Genomic DNA, 17773 nt, shown 5'->3' on the forward strand with positions numbered 1-17773 from the left:
CGAAGAAGATTACAACTTTCAAAAACGTAGTATTGATGAAAAACTATTGCATCTCTGACTATTGAGCACATGCACATTAAATTCAACTAATATATAAAAATAGCAGTAGCAGCACACAACGCAACATGAAGATATAAAAGCTTACCACCTTCTTCTTCAGAATCCGACATAAATGTCTCGTGCATCAGCTCTGGGGCTTGTACTTTATATTTTTCTTCGATATTGATAGTTGTAGTAGTTGTAATATTGGTTACTGTTGTTACAACTTTCAGGGTTTCGATCACAGTGATATACCCTAATTTTTGGGCGATGTTCAATGGAGTCTGTCCATTCTGCAATAATCAAAAGGCAAATTATAGTCTTTAAATAATTTTGTTGATGCTCAATATGCATTGTAAGTTAGTTTCTATAACGCCAAGTTTATTTACAAATTATGCTATAAGGTTATTTGAAAAGTTTCAGTCTTCAATCTGGATATTTGCGTATACGTTGAGAGATTCTTAAAGGCCATTGCGATATAATCGATAAAATTCAACATATGATATTGGACCAGCCTCGGATTAATCCGCATATTGAATTCAATAAAAAGTTCGTAATTTTGCGTTGATTTATAGCTGTGGATGAATATTGGATTCACCACTACATTCCAAAAACGAAAGAAAAGTCAACAGTGGATTGCAAAGGGCGAAACATCTCCGAAAAATTAAAAGTGATGGCGTTCGATTGTTGAGATAGTCATAGGATTGTGTTCGACAATTACAAAATAGTATTACGCATCCTTGCTTGGTAAGATAAAGAAAGAAATTTCAAAAAAACGACCGCATATTGAGAAAAATTAAATGCTTTTCACAAAACAACGCACCTCCTCACACTTCGTTGATCCCGTTTTACGAATTTAACTCCAAATTGATTGACCACCCACCATATTTACCAGATCTGACCCCATCCACTTATATACAGGTTAGAGCATTGGTATATGGACTTAAAAAGGAGACTATGTTGGAAAATTAAAATGATTCAGGAAAAAAATTTCTTGGTTTTATTGGTCGGTCGGAAACTTTTCAGACAACTCTTGTGATATGAAGAATTGTCTGAAAGAAGGTGTGCAATTAAAAACGCCCTAAAACTAGTGGACCAAAGATTGTAACTAGTGATGAAAAATCCTTGCATGTGATTCGATGTTTTGTGGAAAACCCTTGGGCATTATAACATGAATTTCTCAGAAACTTGACTCGTATGGAAACTGGACATATTTTTTGCGTAGAATTGTTTTTTTACTTTAATTGTTCCACACCATATAAATTTTTAACAAAAAAATAGAAACAAATTATTCTTTATTTTAACTCCGACGTATTAAATCGTATTAAATTGTATTAAATCTAATTATCGTAAGTCCTTGGACCACAATTTTTTTCTAGATGTATCTGTTTACAAACTCGCCATATTAGTAATAGTTATTTGGCACGACCATTTAATGGATGTGTAAACTTTAATTGGTTCACATAATAGATGGTTAACGATTATATACAGAACTACCTTATGAAAAATAGTTGGAATTTTTTCAAATGACACAAATCATCCGTTTGCAAGAGTTGTCCGATAAGTAGCCTACAAAACAGAAACGAAAATGTTGAAAAATGGGCGATATATTTCCAATATAGCCTTCTTTTATTTCAATAAACGTGACCCAGTAATTTCCAACTTCTTCAACCTGTCTAAAGTCTGAAAAATTTGTTTAGTAGAGGTCTGCAAAGTAGGTCTTCGTGGCGATGATAACCGATGATAATATTTGCAAGTTTGGAAACGAAAATAAATCACACGACGCCAAATCTGGAGAAAACGTTATCATAGTGGGAGAGCACTTTTTCTTCACCAAATAGGACTGTATTTTTTTAATTCGTCAAATATTGTAAATACCAGAAAACGGTAGCTATCACCTTTCTGACCGATAGGACAGTCTTCGCCTTCCTTGTAGTACATCGGGTGAAACCCACTATTCTTTGGTTTCTGCTATGTACCAGAGGATCCATGATTTGTCCTTCAAATTGCACGTCAAACAGTATTCTGAAGCAAACGCGCCGATAGTCAAAATTTCATACAGAAGATCAAGCACACAATCTTCCGGAAGTTCTATTGTCTTAACTGTCTCTCATACCTCCAATCGTCAGCCTACTAATACGAATTTGTCGATTTTTGTTATGTTATCCTCGGAAGTAGCCGCTTTCAGGGTACTTGGATGTGTCCAACAACCATCAACCGATGTGCGACCACGTTGAAAATGGTTAAAATAATTTTTGCGCGATTTTCTCCCAAAACCAGGAAACGAATCATGAACCAATTTTGCTTTGCTCCCATCGGACGGTGGGGCTAAGTATATATTGGACTACTCTTGTATCTCGGGAGTTTGGGATTCAAGCTTGATACTTTTCATTTAAGAGATAAAACCAGATAAAAAAGGATAGAAAGCAGAGCAATGCCTCAAACGAAGCAAAATATATGTCAATCAGACAAATCAGTTGAAAACGGTTTTCAAAAAGTCTAATTTTTGGTCTAGTTTATAGTTTTTGCTTTATTTTTTATTTATTAATTTTTTCTAGATTTCTACTATTGTTAACACTATTGTTTCATTAAATTCTACAAAAAGTATTTTTGAACCTGTCCTCGTTTTATTTTTTTGGTTAACCTTTTTAGTTTCATTCAAAAATATAAATTGTTACGGTGAGTAAAATATCAAAATTAACCAATTAAATAATTTCCCAATCTTGACTCTTACCATTGTAACTGCATTGGGATCAGCATTATGCTCTAAAAGAATGTTAACGATGGTCGCATGACCTTGCTGCGCTGCTTGATGAAGCGGTGTATAATTCAGAGACGTCTTCGATTCGATATCAGCACCATTTTTGAGAAGGAACTTCACCATGTTTACTTGACCGTAATGGCTGGCTATATGAAGTGGGGTATAGCCACCTTTAGTAGCACAATTTACATTCGCGCCATTTTTCACTAGTACTTCCGCTACTGGTACCCTATCTTCTTGGGCGCAGAGATGAAGAGGGGTCAAACCATTCTGAAATCAAACATATCATATTAATATTCTGGTATGGTTTTCATAAAGCTCTGTAGTGTTTTTTGGATTTAGGGGCATTTATATGTGTAATAATCTATCATTTATACATATATACCCACCTTTGCTTCATAATTAGCATCTCCTTTATGTTCCAAAAGTAGCGCAGACATATCAGCATGTCCTTCTTGAGCACTGAGATGTAGTGGAGTAAATCCTGCTTTACTTTCTGCATTGGGTTTGGCTCCGTATTCTAAGAGAGTATTTGCAATGTCCATCTGATTCTTTCGTGCTGCTATATGTAGAGGAGTGTGACCGTTTTTAGCAGCAGCATGTGGAGAAGCACCCTAGAACAAAATCAAAAACTCAATATGTAATTCATGATAAAATATCTAGGATTCTGATGAAAATAGTTGATAAGAATTACCTTGTCTAATAGCAATAGGGCGACGTTTTGGTGATCATAGTGAGAAGCTACATGGAGTGGAGTTACCCCATTTTTACCTTGAGCATCTACAGGAGCTTCTTTTTGGAGGAGTAGTTTAGCAACTTTGAGGTGTCCGTATTTAGCAGCTAAATGTAGAGGAGAGAAACCTTTCTTGGTAGTGGCGTCTAACGATGCCCCGTTTTCTAGTAGAACTCCTGCAACCTGCCGACAATCACAAACATAAATATTGTTCTCTAATTATTCGTCTTAAAACAAGATCTGCTCCGACAGTTGTGAGAGTTCAATAAATAAAGTTTTCTTGATAGGTTATGGGTAAATTAAAATATTATTAGAAAATGGTATTAAACAATTATTTTTGAGAATAATAACGACAGTTGAAACTTTTTTAACGATACAAAGAATAAAACGATGAGAAATTAGTAAATATTAACTGGAATATGAGCAGATCTGCTTAAAATAAATAACATACCTCGTCTTGTCCTTCTTTAGCTGCTATGTGAAGTGAAGTGTACATATCTTTGGTAGTATTATCAACTTTAGCCCCATGTTGAAGAAGTAGCATAACGATGTCAACGTTTCCTAAACGGGAAGCTATGTGAAGAGGTGTTTGCTGCTCTCTGGCTCTAGCGTCAACCTGAGAACCATTTCGAAGTAGAATCCTTATGATGTCAGTCTGTAGAAAAAAAATGAAAATGTTTTATTTAACTTTCATTTGGGCAACTAGATATTACTCACTTGATTGGCTCTAGCTGCTAAATGTAGCGGCGTTTCGCCCCTTACGGTTGGAACATCAGGGTTAGCATCATGCTGGAGTAAGTAGATAACAATATTCATACAACCCATAAAACTAGCTACGTGGAGTGGAGTTAAACCACTTTCTGTGGTGGCGCCGATACCTTAAACATTGCGTATATTATAGCAAATTTGGAATCATCGTGGAAACGTAAAAATAATGGGAAATCGTTAATTTATAATCGAGAACGACAATTACAAATAATGAAGCAGATAATTAAAGCCCAAGAGAAGATTAGCGAAGTTTTTAGAGTGTGTTGTTGAATGGAATGAACGAAGAAACTATTGATAGAAATATGGGGACAGAAAAAATATGGATTGAGCTAGAAAGTGATGAAAATAGAACTGGATAATAATAATCAAAAAAGAGTAAGTTGCTTCATAAAACTCATGATTCGGAATGTTTGTTTTGATATAAAAACCATTGGAAAAATTTTAAAGGTGATGGTGTTTGTTCACAATTTCAAAACAGAAAATTATAGAGTTCTAGTCTTATATCTTCTTTTAGGTCCTTATTCCAATAAAAAAGACCGCATTGTACAATAAAAGTGCCCCTAAATTATGACGGTGACGAATTTCTATTGAAACAATAGATGCTAATTTCAACGACCCTAGAACATATTTCTTTAAATTTTTTTTGCATCTGCCAATGACAAAATGAAAAATGGCTGAATAAATAACAAAAAAGCTCTAGGACACTTTATAACTACGAGTATCTTTTGTTTTATATTGGAGTACAGAGTGGGGTTTTTTATATTCGAAGAATAGAGAAAGATTTTATCATTTAATAATTTTTTCTCGACATACAAGGTAAGATGAAAAATACCGTAATTATTATATCAGTAAGAAGTAAATAAAAAAGTGTTTCAAAGTACTATCCTTGATTAAAAATGTACCCAATGTTGATTTGAAAAATATAGAGCCCTTAGAAAATTATTACCATGATTTTGCGTTTCAACATTAACATTTTACCATATTCGAATATCAACTTACTTGCTCCATGCTTGAGTAGCAGCTCCACTACTTTTATTCGATTTTTCTTACAAGCTATGTGTAACGGTGTAAAGCCATTGAGCGCACGCGCGTTCGCGTCGGCCTGTCTATCTAAAAGCAGCTTTGCAACACGCACGTGACCGCAATGAGCCGCCACGTGAAGGGCAGTGAGATAATCAACTGTTACTTCGTCTACTGGTGCTCGATGATAAAGAAGAATGCGCGCAGCGTCAACGTGATCACCTTGAGCTGACATATGAAGTGGTGCTAATCCGTTCTAAAATTGAATTATCAGACATAAATATTCTGGATTTGATAAAGATATTGAACATTACTCACCTTCGTTTTTGAACTAATTGGTGCCCCTCGTTCTAGTAACATATCTACGACTTGTTCGTGTCCACTTCTTGCCGCACAATGTAATGGAGTTAAACCATCTCTTGTTTTAGCATCTATTGTGGCTGCGTGTTCTAAAAGTAATGCCACCATGTTGCTTTTACCCCATTTAGCAGCTACGTGAAGAGGAGTAATATTATGTTTAGCTGCATAATTGACGTCGGCGCCCTTTTGAATCAAAAGATTGGCTATTTGTTGATTTCCGTAATGTGAAGCTATGTGGAGAGGCGTGAAACCAGATTTTGATGTTACATCTGGATTGTGTTCGTTCTAAAATATTGGAATTTACTACTGTGAGACTATAATTATAATAATTTCCTTATATCTTACTATACGTAGCAGAAGTTATTGATAACATAAAAAAGCTAGATCCTCAAAATATTTAGATTTTGACTTAAAAATAAAGATCGTTCACTTAAATGGTGGGATCTAACTGTGAAGCTTATTACAAAGTCAAATTATTTGTTAATTTTCTTATTAAATGAATTTGTGTGCAGACTTATTTGAGATGCTGGTCAAACAATGTAAATGTTGGATGTGATAATATGCAATGCTGTTTGTCAACTAAGATCTCAGTTATCCTCTTCAAACCACGGAGAGAGAGAAAAATAATAACGGAAATAGCGGCAATATTTCTTTTGCAATTTATCTCTGTGTATCGCGACGTATTGATGCTGTCAAGAATAAAACCAAAGATTTATACATAGTGGAAATCAATCAATGAATGAAATGGAAAAAAATAACGGTATCCTTCTAAATTATTCGCTGGAACATAACGATAAAGTGAAAAATCGATGTTTTAGGGATCTGGTACTGAGAAAACTAACCTAACTACACTTACTTACATCGAAGCAAGGAAAAAATCGATATCTAGGCAATTTTAATTTTATTTTATCTATAGGTTTGAGCCCATGTGAGTTTTATTGATGAAATTTGATACAAAACAGATTTGAATTTGTACAGGGTTAAGTAAAATAATCTACGACTAATCTGAAGCACATACTATGATGAACATATTACCACTTGCCAACGGATAGTGATACTTTCAATAGAAGAACCTACTTGACATCATGACGATCATAATCAATCATTGATAAATGAATATCAAGTTAAAATTGCTTTGGTGACAAGAAATGTGTCATGAAAAACTGATTTCGTTTGTCAAACAAGCGCTCAAGATGATGCTCAGTTTCATCAAAAACACATAATAAAGTTTGAAGAAAATCTTGTTTAAATTGAAAACGATTAGCGTTATGGATATATTGCGTAAGCCATTTAATGATGATAAGTATGTACACTTCAAATTAATGACCATTTCTAGCTTTTTTAGAAAGCGATACTAATTATTTTATGTATATACCTCTAAGAGTAGCTTTGCTGCTTTGACGTCATCTTTTTTAGCTGCTATATGCAATGCTGGTAGTCTTATTTTACCCCTTGTATCATTTTCTAATAGAACTGTTACCACCTTATCGTGGCCTTGTTGCATAGCCACCGCCAATGGTGTGAATCCATCCTGAAAAATAAAATAAGTGTTTGATGCACTAGTATATACTGAAGAAAATGTACTGAAAGGAAATTCCCAATTGCGCATGAAACTAATCATACCAAAGAAGTTGAATGTACATTAAAATGTTTTGAATTGTTCTAAAATAATTATTTTTCTAGTTGCAGGAGAAATTTTCCCTTTTTATGAGCATTTAGAAAGACCACTAATGCTTCAACGCGTGTTTTTTTTTTCAGTAAAATACAATAATTTTTTTATTCAAATTTGGAATCAGACTTGACATTAGTATTTGGAGATATTTGAAGATATGTATTCAAAAATACGTTCGATAATAGTTGCTGATTATCTAAGGAAACTGAAATGTATTTAACACCTAAAGCAATATTAATGCCAAATGTGGCCATATTGAAGTTGAGATCTTTAGAAGATGACTTTGGGATGCTTAATTTGTTGAAATTTCAAATTTATAAGAAAAAAAAATACGTTTTAAGCAGTTTTTATGTCACTTTACTTTATAAAGGTTCATAAGTTCATCGCTAACAGTAAAATATAAATTTACCTCTGTAGATAAACTTTGATTCGCTCCATTGGCCAATAGGTATTTAACAACGTTGTCGTGGTTTTCTTGGGCGGCCATGTATAGAGGTGTGAAACCATTTTGACTTTGTACGTTAACGGAGGCACCATGCTGAACTAACAATTTAACAACTTCTTCTTGACCAGCCAATGAAGCTATATGTAAAGCTGTGTTGCCTTTTTTTGTAGCCGCATCGACGACAGCACCTCGTTTAAGTAATTCTTCGACGATGGTGACGTGACCGTCTTTGGAAGCTAGATGAAGAGCATTCAAGCCGTTCTAGAATGAGAAAATAAAGAGAAAATTATCAAGTATCAAGATATATGGAAGCTCATGTGAATAGTATTTCATTACGAAATAGTGGATTTAGTATTTCGAATAGAAAGTGCTAATTACAATCAAATAATGAGATTGATAAAGGAAAAAATAAGGATCAAACTCCTGTCATGAAAAACTTACAAATGTATATGAGAATTTTCAACAAAAACTGTATAAAAAACTAGCTATTAAATTTTTGTTTTCACAAAGCCGACAGGCAATCTACAAATTCACAACTACTCAATAAAGGTGTGAATGACGATACTTGAAGGTGTGATATATAAGGATTAGACAGGATATTACCGGAGTACGATATAAGGAATCTTACCCTAGATTTATACACTTAAAAATGATTTATCGTATGATATTGATGAAAATATAAAGTAGATATTCAACTGATACGGAAAATGGGATTTAATAATACTTACAGAGTTACTTGTGTTAATGTCAATATTCGATTTTAGATGTTCTAGGACCTTATCGAGTTGGCCATTTCGTGCTGCACGCAGGAAAGACGTATTTCCGTCAGACTGTAAAAAAATAACAAAGTCAAAATACAGAATATCAATAAATAAAGCATATGTCATGTCGAAAAAGAATAATATTGTTATCAACTATATATATATATATATATATATATATATATATATATATATATATATATATATATATATATATATATATATATATATATATATATATAATACTATTATTGTTAAATAGTATTATTTGTATAGTTCAAAGCTTGACGCAACGATTTTATAACATTGAAGAGTGAAAAGGAGAAAAAGTTTTTTTTCTACGTACATATTTTTTGCCTTGCAATCTGAAGTATTTTAACAAAAGCTAACGAATCCAGAACAAGTTCAACAGGACCAGATACGAGCTGGGATGGATCGAGGTAGCTGTACTACATAGATCAGATCTGCCTCCGGTACTCGATAGCATCTTCACGGCGAATATCACCAATACGGACAGAAACCTAACGTACCTTTACGTAGGGAACACTGCCTTAGCCACCGAGAGCACCAAATCAGCGATGGTAACGCAAAGCCTTCAGAAAGCCGTTAGTAGAATTGGCGACTGGTGGAGATCAGCATCAAGCAAGTAGTGATCAACATAGGCAAGAGGACGTCTGGTAGAATTAACCGGAAGGTACTCGAAGCTATCGAAACCTCATCATTTGTGTACAAAAAGAGGATACACAGTCAAAAGTCATTGCAAGAAGCCCAAAACCAAGCAGAATATGAGTGAATGCTTATTTGCATATCAGTATCCAGTAGTTGGATCTTCAGATCAATATTTTAAGAATCGACCACCTATTCCAGCAGCGATAATAGTTGATGGACTACATAATAGATACAGAACGAAAAAAAAAACAGCAACGAACCAAGAGGGATCACCTATTATACATTAATTGATCGACAGAATCTCCATTTGGATCAGCTTTATCAAATGAATCCACCATTTGGGGTCGGTTTTAGTTATAATGAACCGTCCAAAAGTTGTGAAAAACACCCAACGAATATCTCCTGAAAAATGCAGAATATTCCACTCATAACTTTTTTAATTTTTACAGCATTATATAAGAATGAATTAGGACTCAAATTTTCTGAGAGACGTTGACAATCAAAGAATAAACAGTTTTTTTGTCTTTTTTCATCAGCATTTCGTCAGCACTACAGTATTAAAAATCGTGTTCACTTGTGTAAAATTTTGATTAATGAATTAATCGTTGTAATTATACTAATTCGGAAAATATAATATATTTGGATATTTTTCATTTGTCACAATTTGTAGTGTTTATTACAACACAGCAAAAACATCTTTCAATTAGAAACATTATGTTAATATTCAAATTAACATAAAATTACGGTCATTTATATTCAAATTCTTATTGAGATAATCAAGATTTGCTTCATAATAAAAATTATATATAACCTTCAATACTCCAACAACAATGTGAGTATTTTTGATTTTATTGTTTGATGCAGCATTAACCACAAAGGTCAGAAACAAAAAGTGTATAAAAGAGAAGATTACTAAATGATCTTCTTCTTCTTCGTACGTTAGGAATTAGTATTTGCATCAATGGTTGTCTAGTTGCAGCTGCATGAAGACCAGCTTTCATACCATCTTGTAGGTGGTCGTCTTGGTGGTCGGGATGGAATCGGTTTTTCTTTCTTTGATATTTAAAATTATTAGGAAATTTTAAAAGTACCCGCCAGTATATATAATACGCGAATTTAAATTTTCTGTTTTTGTCTGTAAACATGAATTCATATTATTTTTTTTTCGAATATCATAATATAAAAAAAGGAAATTGTTACTGGTTGAAGTCGTAAAAATCTTATTTGCATATGCAGTAAACGCAATACACTGACTATGAATAAATCAACAATAAACTTTTGTGCCAGGAAGCGGTAGTCGAGGCACAGTTATCACGATATTTGATCGATTTGTCTGTTCTATGGTTGACGAACTTAGACAAACCGAAACATCGTATACACCACCAAATATCTAGACTGTACAGAGTTTATTTTAAGTGCAATGTTTAATGTTCAATTTATTGATCAACTTTTTTCATTCAATTATTTATTATTTATTTATTTTTTTTACATAGACAACCATTTTTAATATTAAAATCACGTTTTACAGAAATATTTCAAAAAGCAATTGAATCCAATGAAGTTTGTAGTTATAAAGTTGTCTTGGTATCACATAATTTACTTGCTGCTTCTCTCTCTGCTTTTCCTAATTTTCAGTCAACTTTTTATTTAATTTCCAATGAAACTGAATCACATTATGGTACATGAAAATTGATTTCTAAAACGTAATTCGACAAGATTCTGAATACAGAAAGATGATGGTGTTCGCGGTGAGTACGTGAAGAATTCTTCAAAAATGGAGGTTAAAAGAATGTTTCTTGACTCAAAATATTTCAAAATCATGTTTTTGGAAAATAATTACTTTTTCCTAAGTATTAGTAGTTTCCTGCAATATACGAGGACGATTTGACTTTTCACTGATGAAGTAAGTATAAAAATTTTCTAAAAATAAAAATAAAATAAAAATAAAATAAATAAAAAAAAAGAATTTTCGTAGAATCGTGTGAGGTTAACCAGTGAATTGTGAACAAATATTTTGTGCGATAATAAAAAGTGTTATGGTTATGTGCCAGTATTGTTGGCGTTATTATTGGAGATGGTTGTGTCATAAACATTGTAGAGTTTAGATATCCGACGAGGTGCAAAGATAATGGTATCAGATTGGAAAAATAGGCACAACTGTACGGTGTTTACCTGCAATTTGTTTAGTTATTGTCAAGTATGCTTAAATTCATCAGTTTGTCGGGATGAAGAGTTCTTAAAAGATGTTATACGAAATGCAGAAAAGTTTTATTTAAATCACTATTTACCAGCAACGTATGTGGTATATACCAAAGAAAAAATGATACTAATAATCATGTTGTTGTCATTGACATTTAATCAATCGTTACTATATTTTATATATGATTCTAATATACATTAAACTCAGTTTTTAAAGATATTTAATATTTATAAATGTTGATTTTATTGTACTACCGATATATTTTGAAGAAAACACAGTATTCTTTATATAATACTTTATTTAACTTCAAAAATTTCATTTCTTTCTTCCACTATCTACCTATTTTTTTACTCTCAACAACATAACAACTATTATGATCCATTATTCATTCAATTTTCACGTATTTATTTATATTAAGAGCATGATTTGACGATAATTTGACCACATCGAGCGCTGTTATCAATTAAGTTGTCCTCACTATATACCCGACTCTCTGCCAATATCTAATACGCTATCTACCCAAACTACATCCATTTTTATATGAATTTCCTTCTCATAACTATAAAGGCCGACTCATAAACTTAGCTGTTGCCGTTCGCTGGTGACGTTTGCCGTTTGGCATTCGTGACTTCTATATCCTATTCATAAACTTGACGTTACTGCCGGTAACCTAAGAATTTTGTTATTTTTTTTTTGACGTGATATTTTTGTATGTAATTTGGTATTTATAGTCGATATTATGGAAAATAACGAAAAGAAAATAAGCAAAGAGAAAAGACCACCATAAAGAAACAACCAAAAAGAGAAATAACCCCAAAATCACGCTCTAACGTCATACGTCAAAATCACTTGACATACGCAAACGGATGTTATTGGCTCTTTTCTATTGCTACGAAAGGCCGACGGGATAAAGATAAAATTCGTTCATTTTGAAAGTAGACCGATCAGCAAACGGCAACTATGAATGGTCTTATACGTTTTCACTTTTTAAAACAAATTAATACATTCAAACATATAAAACAAGTAAATAAAATGTCTGCGTCTCCCCTCAACATTATCCAATGACTAATCACTATCACGCTTCCAATTCATCACGTCAGTTGTATATTTTTAATGATTTTCCAGATTCATACATCAATATCGCTTTGATCGAAATCACCCTCCGTAAAATTTAGACCCTGTTTGCATAGGTGACTTCGATCCCTCATAGATATTTCCCACCCTCAGCGGTTGTTAGTCGAACAAGTGCATTTTTGTTATCAGTCACGTGATTCCTATTCAATTCAGTTTTTCATTGAATTATAGTAGGATTTGGAACATTTATATTATATCAGTATGAATACAGAGCGGTCTAAAAAGATCTTCTCAAGTATTCAAAATAAAAAGTTCACAGAAAATTTGAGTACATAAATCTATTGATTTCATAATGTAGAGATGGAATATGAAGGCGATAAAAGTCTCAACTCTTACTGTTAATGCTAATTTATTAACTATGACTTTATTTTTGAAATATAATATTACCTAAAGGTAAAACTTCTCGTTACCGGAATTCATTTGGTTAATTTGGAATTTTTTACCAACTGAATTTCGTACTTTAGCAGTTTTTTGCAAAATGATTACACAATTGAAGCATTCGCGAATTGGAATATTCAGTTACTCACTAGGAATCCTTCAGACCCTTCACGTTTGTATGACAATTGTTTGGAGTGGCATTGATCAGCTCGTCATTGTGCAATGTCAGGTGCACCTGACGTGGTAATTGAAAATATTTTTCTTGCATCAATTGGTTATTCAAGAATATATAGAAAAAATAGAGTTGTAGACACATTACGGTCGTAGAGGAATTGGAAGAAAACAAGCCTCATGGTTGAAGAATATTAGAGAATGGACTGGGATAAGAAAAGTAGGACAGTTATTTAGACTAGCTCAACATAGAGAGAGTTCTGTCATTCTGATCGTCAAAGACAAGGGGACTTGATATGGCACGCTATGAAGAAGAAGAAGTCACATTACGATTTTGGCACATTTTTTTGAAAGTATTGATTCGACTAGGATTTTATGCGAATAATCACTTACAGTTAAAAAAATGCTAATATATTTTGAATTTTTTTAATAATTTCGCTTAATAACGATAGATTTGAACATAACCTATGATGTAGTAATTTCAAATAGTTTCAAAAGTTGAGTGATTTTGTTTTAGTTTGATTTATCACTTGAAATTGTCTAATCTAAAACAAGCTCCTCAGCAAGAAAGCTTTAGATAAGTTAATGGATCTACGATCAAAAGTGATACCTCTATTAAAAATTCCAATCAAATCTATTTGAGCTAATTAATTATAGAAAGTCAAAAAATTTTAATAATCAACTAGATCAGACCAAACACCAATCTTTTGATTGATTTATAATTAATGCTGATGGTAATAAACTGTCTCGCGTGCTGTCGACAATTATTCTCAGACATCCATTATTTATTTATAGACACCTATTTTCTAATGACATTTGGCACTAGTTAGGTATGAATTTTTTATCCGAATGATTTCCTTAGAAGCTTCATTTACACGCGATTGCAAACTAAATTTATCTATGCTAATACAAAGTTCAAAGTGTGAATTTATTAGAATAGATGGATTATAATCAAGTTCCTCTAGATCAACAAACTATTCGCAACGAAAAAAATATTGTGGCTCTTTGTTTTAATGGAGCAAGACATCCATCTTGTTGCAACAACCTGTCTTAGTTGATATGCTGTTTCTTGTGGTTTTGTTCATATATTTCGATTTATGGTTCTATGATGTAAACAACACATTCAGGAACAAACAAAATTTTCGGAAAGCACAATACGAAAGGAACAACAACAGCTTGTCAGTTTCGATTGAGTGACAAACATATTGTCACTTATTCTTACGAAGTTTGGAAATTACAATTAAATGGTGTCTCCTTCAAAGTAAGTCACGCAACATTAGAGATGATTTTTCCACTGATCTGCGAGGATAGTAAAGGAACTGTCAATATAGTTCCAATCTCTTATCTTTAGCTTGACCATTGAACAATCTATGGAACTAGAACCTTTTATTCTAGCGGTTGGATATGTTATTAATATCTCAAACTGTTTTGAGTCACATTTAATATGAATAAGAAGATTACTAAAGTATCTGTTCCCTTATAATCATTCAAGGCTTTCTCATATATTATCTTATCATCTGTTGAGACATTACCAGGTAGAGGTTTCAGAGGATTTAATAACGTACCATGAGCTACCTCTATACTACCTGAATATTGACAGTTATAATTATTTTCAAGATGTCTTATATTCACCTTGTTTTATAAATCTGTGCTGCTCACGTTTTTATTCAATTTCCTTTTGAACGATAATTCTATCTAGCATATCATATCTCTCTATAAACTTCATCTTCACTCACAACGTTTCTTTTATAGTTGTGTTTTTGATAAGCTCTATAAACGGACACTTTGACATATAAAAATTAAAGATGTCGACCCGAATTTAAACATCAAATCAAAATAAAATAGTTTGGGGTATAGTTATAAACGATAGAAATTGAACATGGGTGAATGTAAGTATCTGTTTGAGAAACCCACATAAAATAGCCCGACATTTTGACCTACAAGAACTTACAAGAATAAATAGAATTTTCTTTATATTCATTCCACCACTTTTCAAATTAATAAACAAATATTAAACTGTGCAAATTGTTGGTAATATGCGAATACAACTATTATATTAATTTGGATCAATTCAAAGTTGTAAAACTGAATGATCTCATTATTTGATCCTTAAATGATCTGGATTTTACCAATGAATTTTATATGGAATTTACCAGTCATTTTCATATTGAGACGGTAATTAAAATACAAGCAATCATTATCTCTACAAGTTTATATATATTCAAAGTTTTTTCAGTACGACTATTTTGAGATAAGCTTTAAAAACTATCTTCTGGTAAGGTAGATTAAAATAAAATCATATCTAATATCTGTGCTTTGCGTTTTTCAAGAAACTTTCGTAACCTTGTGTATAATTTGCATAATTAAAGGAATACCTTCTCCGTCAATGTATTTAGACCATGTTTCGTACAATAAATTAAAATTAATTGACACAATAATTAATTAACACTACTCTAATTGAGAACAGTTTTTTTGTTGCGTGGGATACATAATACACAAATAATTTGAGTATCTTTTCGAGGTGTGTAGCAGCAACCCTCTTTCATTTTGTAGAGTTCCTCTATATAAGCAGCTGACTTACATATACAAAATGTTGCTTTTTTGATGACTATTATCTGTCAGATCATAATGTGTCTTAAAAGATCTTCATGTCGGCTAATGTATCAATTTGGTGGATGATTTATGAGAAATGATGATGTAGCTATTTTAAATTGGATACGAAAAATACGAGATGATTCAAAGAGCTAGTAGCTGCACCCTGCGCCAGGACAATGTTAATAAGTCGTTTTCCATTCTCAGGATTTTCAACTTAGGGGATTTCTCCATACATATAGGGGGTAAATAAGTGGGATCAGATACAAATAAAATAAAATTTCAATATATAGAAGAAAACTACAATGAGTAATAAAATTATAGGTAATAGTAATAGGTAATAATTAGTATATTAATCCATAGAAAACCAGTGCAGAAAGCAAGCATAGTCGTTTACAAAGTTGAATGCACTTTCCAGTAAATATGCCCTGATTTCCATTGGCAAGTGATTGTGCATTTGTTTGCATTGTAAAATTTTGAGCCCTCAATTAATTCTCAACTTGGAGTAGGTAGATAAAGGTTGGGCTCCGCGTTCCTAAGTGGAACCATTTATAAATATAAGTCAAAAAGATTTTGAAAAATTCAAAACCTTTGTGGTACAAGCTAATTGTAGACCACAGGTAAGCTATATTTATCGTATATTATTTGATCACAATATTTTTGTAGTTTTTCATCATTCCTTGTCCACGTCGAACTCAATTTTTAATAAATGAGATAATAATACGCACACTACTGAAATCTCGTTCTTGACCTATTTTCCACTCCTAATATTCCTTGTGGTAATTGCCTATTAGTGATTTTTAATGGGATAATAAATTCAAATCCATGAAAATAATTTAAGTACTTTATTTACTTAATATTTACATAATAATTAAGAAATTAACAGAAATAATTTTTGTTTTATTTACATACACAAATGAAATAATAAAAGGATTATTTATTGGTCATTGGGCAGTAATCAATTGTCACTTATCGAATAAGTAGGAAATGATCGATTTTGAGATTGAATTGTTCTGTAGCAATAGCACGCTGTTAGGATAGTCTTCTTCTTCTTCTACTTCTTGGAGATCTGTTGAACTGTTAATTATGAAGCTGCCTCAGCATCTTTTCCTGAGAGGTGGATTGCCAACTATCTTTCCACCTTTTAGGTGGTTTCCCGGGAGGCCTTGAGCCGGGCGGGTTGTTTTCTAGGACTATTCTCGGAAGTCTGTTCTCGTCCATTCGTCTTACATGGTTGTACCACTGCCTCTTACGTTGTCTTCTCCATCTCACAATGTCTTGTATCCCGCATTGCTCTTTGACATCTGTATTTCTTACTCTGTCTCTTCTGTTTTCATCGCGGCCACCCTCAGCATTGCTGATATGCTATGCCTAGATATCTGAATTGCATAACTTATTCAATGGGATTGTCCTCCACAACCAGCTTACATCTGAGCGGATCCTTCGCGATTGTCATAAAATTTGGTTTTGCAGATAGAAATGTTCATATTGAGTTGGCGGCTTAACAAGAAGAACTGGAAGAGTTGTCTCTGTAGGTCGTTTTCTGATTCGGCGATGATTGCTGCATCATCGGCATAACATACCATACCAACTGTTTTGTTGCCCATTCTGTTTCCGAGGTTGAGACATGTTACTTGTTTATGTTAGGATTGTGATAAAACATTTAATATTTCATATAGATCAGTAAAATTTATTAAACACTTATGGCATTTTATGATTAAGACACATTTTGGATCAAAATCTGATAAATGTTTTTCATAAATCTAAAGATTGGCGCTTCTCTCTCAATTAAACGAAATTAGCTTAAGGAACACACCCTTTGTTTATTTACAATTAATGAAATAGTTTATACATTATTTCACATAAGATTAACCTATAGATGATTTATCTGAGAAAATAACTAATAAAATTCATGTAACGTGACTTTAAACGTGTATTTCAATTAAGGTTGTTTATGTTTGGGTTTATGGATGTTTTTGTTGGCATTATTAGAAATTTTGAAATTCAACTCTTGAGCAGTTATTTTCGTAATGTTTTGCAACGTTGATTTCTATAGTAACGAACGTGTTG

General features: G+C 32.6%; 1 protein-coding gene across 13 annotated transcripts in view; it reads right to left on the bottom strand.

Annotated features, from left to right (window-relative positions):
• The window catches only part of LOC130441938 (uncharacterized), a 247460-nt gene that overhangs the window by 177742 nt on the left and 51945 nt on the right, over positions 1 to 17773 (bottom strand). For 10 of the 13 annotated variants that reach the window (XM_056775827.1, XM_056775831.1, XM_056775832.1 and 7 more), the window contains 11 exons: positions 8527 to 8628; positions 7763 to 8059; positions 7057 to 7212; positions 5640 to 5966; positions 5301 to 5577; positions 4251 to 4411; positions 3985 to 4188; positions 3495 to 3716; positions 3190 to 3414; positions 2774 to 3070; positions 146 to 332 (listed from right to left, as the gene is read on the bottom strand). In XM_056775827.1, coding sequence (XP_056631805.1) covers positions 146 to 332; positions 2774 to 3070; positions 3190 to 3414; positions 3495 to 3716; positions 3985 to 4188; positions 4251 to 4411; positions 5301 to 5577; positions 5640 to 5966; positions 7057 to 7212; positions 7763 to 8059; positions 8527 to 8628 — 2455 coding nt within the window. The remainder of the gene's footprint in view (positions 1 to 145; positions 333 to 2773; positions 3071 to 3189; positions 3415 to 3494; positions 3717 to 3984; positions 4189 to 4250; positions 4412 to 5300; positions 5578 to 5639; positions 5967 to 7056; positions 7213 to 7762; positions 8060 to 8526; positions 8629 to 17773) is intronic. The other 3 variants (XM_056775833.1, XM_056775838.1, XM_056775840.1) reach the window with 1 other exon arrangement.

Source organism: Diorhabda sublineata, chromosome 3, assembly GCF_026230105.1.
Source record: "Diorhabda sublineata isolate icDioSubl1.1 chromosome 3, icDioSubl1.1, whole genome shotgun sequence".
NCBI classification, from domain to species: Eukaryota; Metazoa; Arthropoda; class Insecta; order Coleoptera; family Chrysomelidae; genus Diorhabda; species Diorhabda sublineata.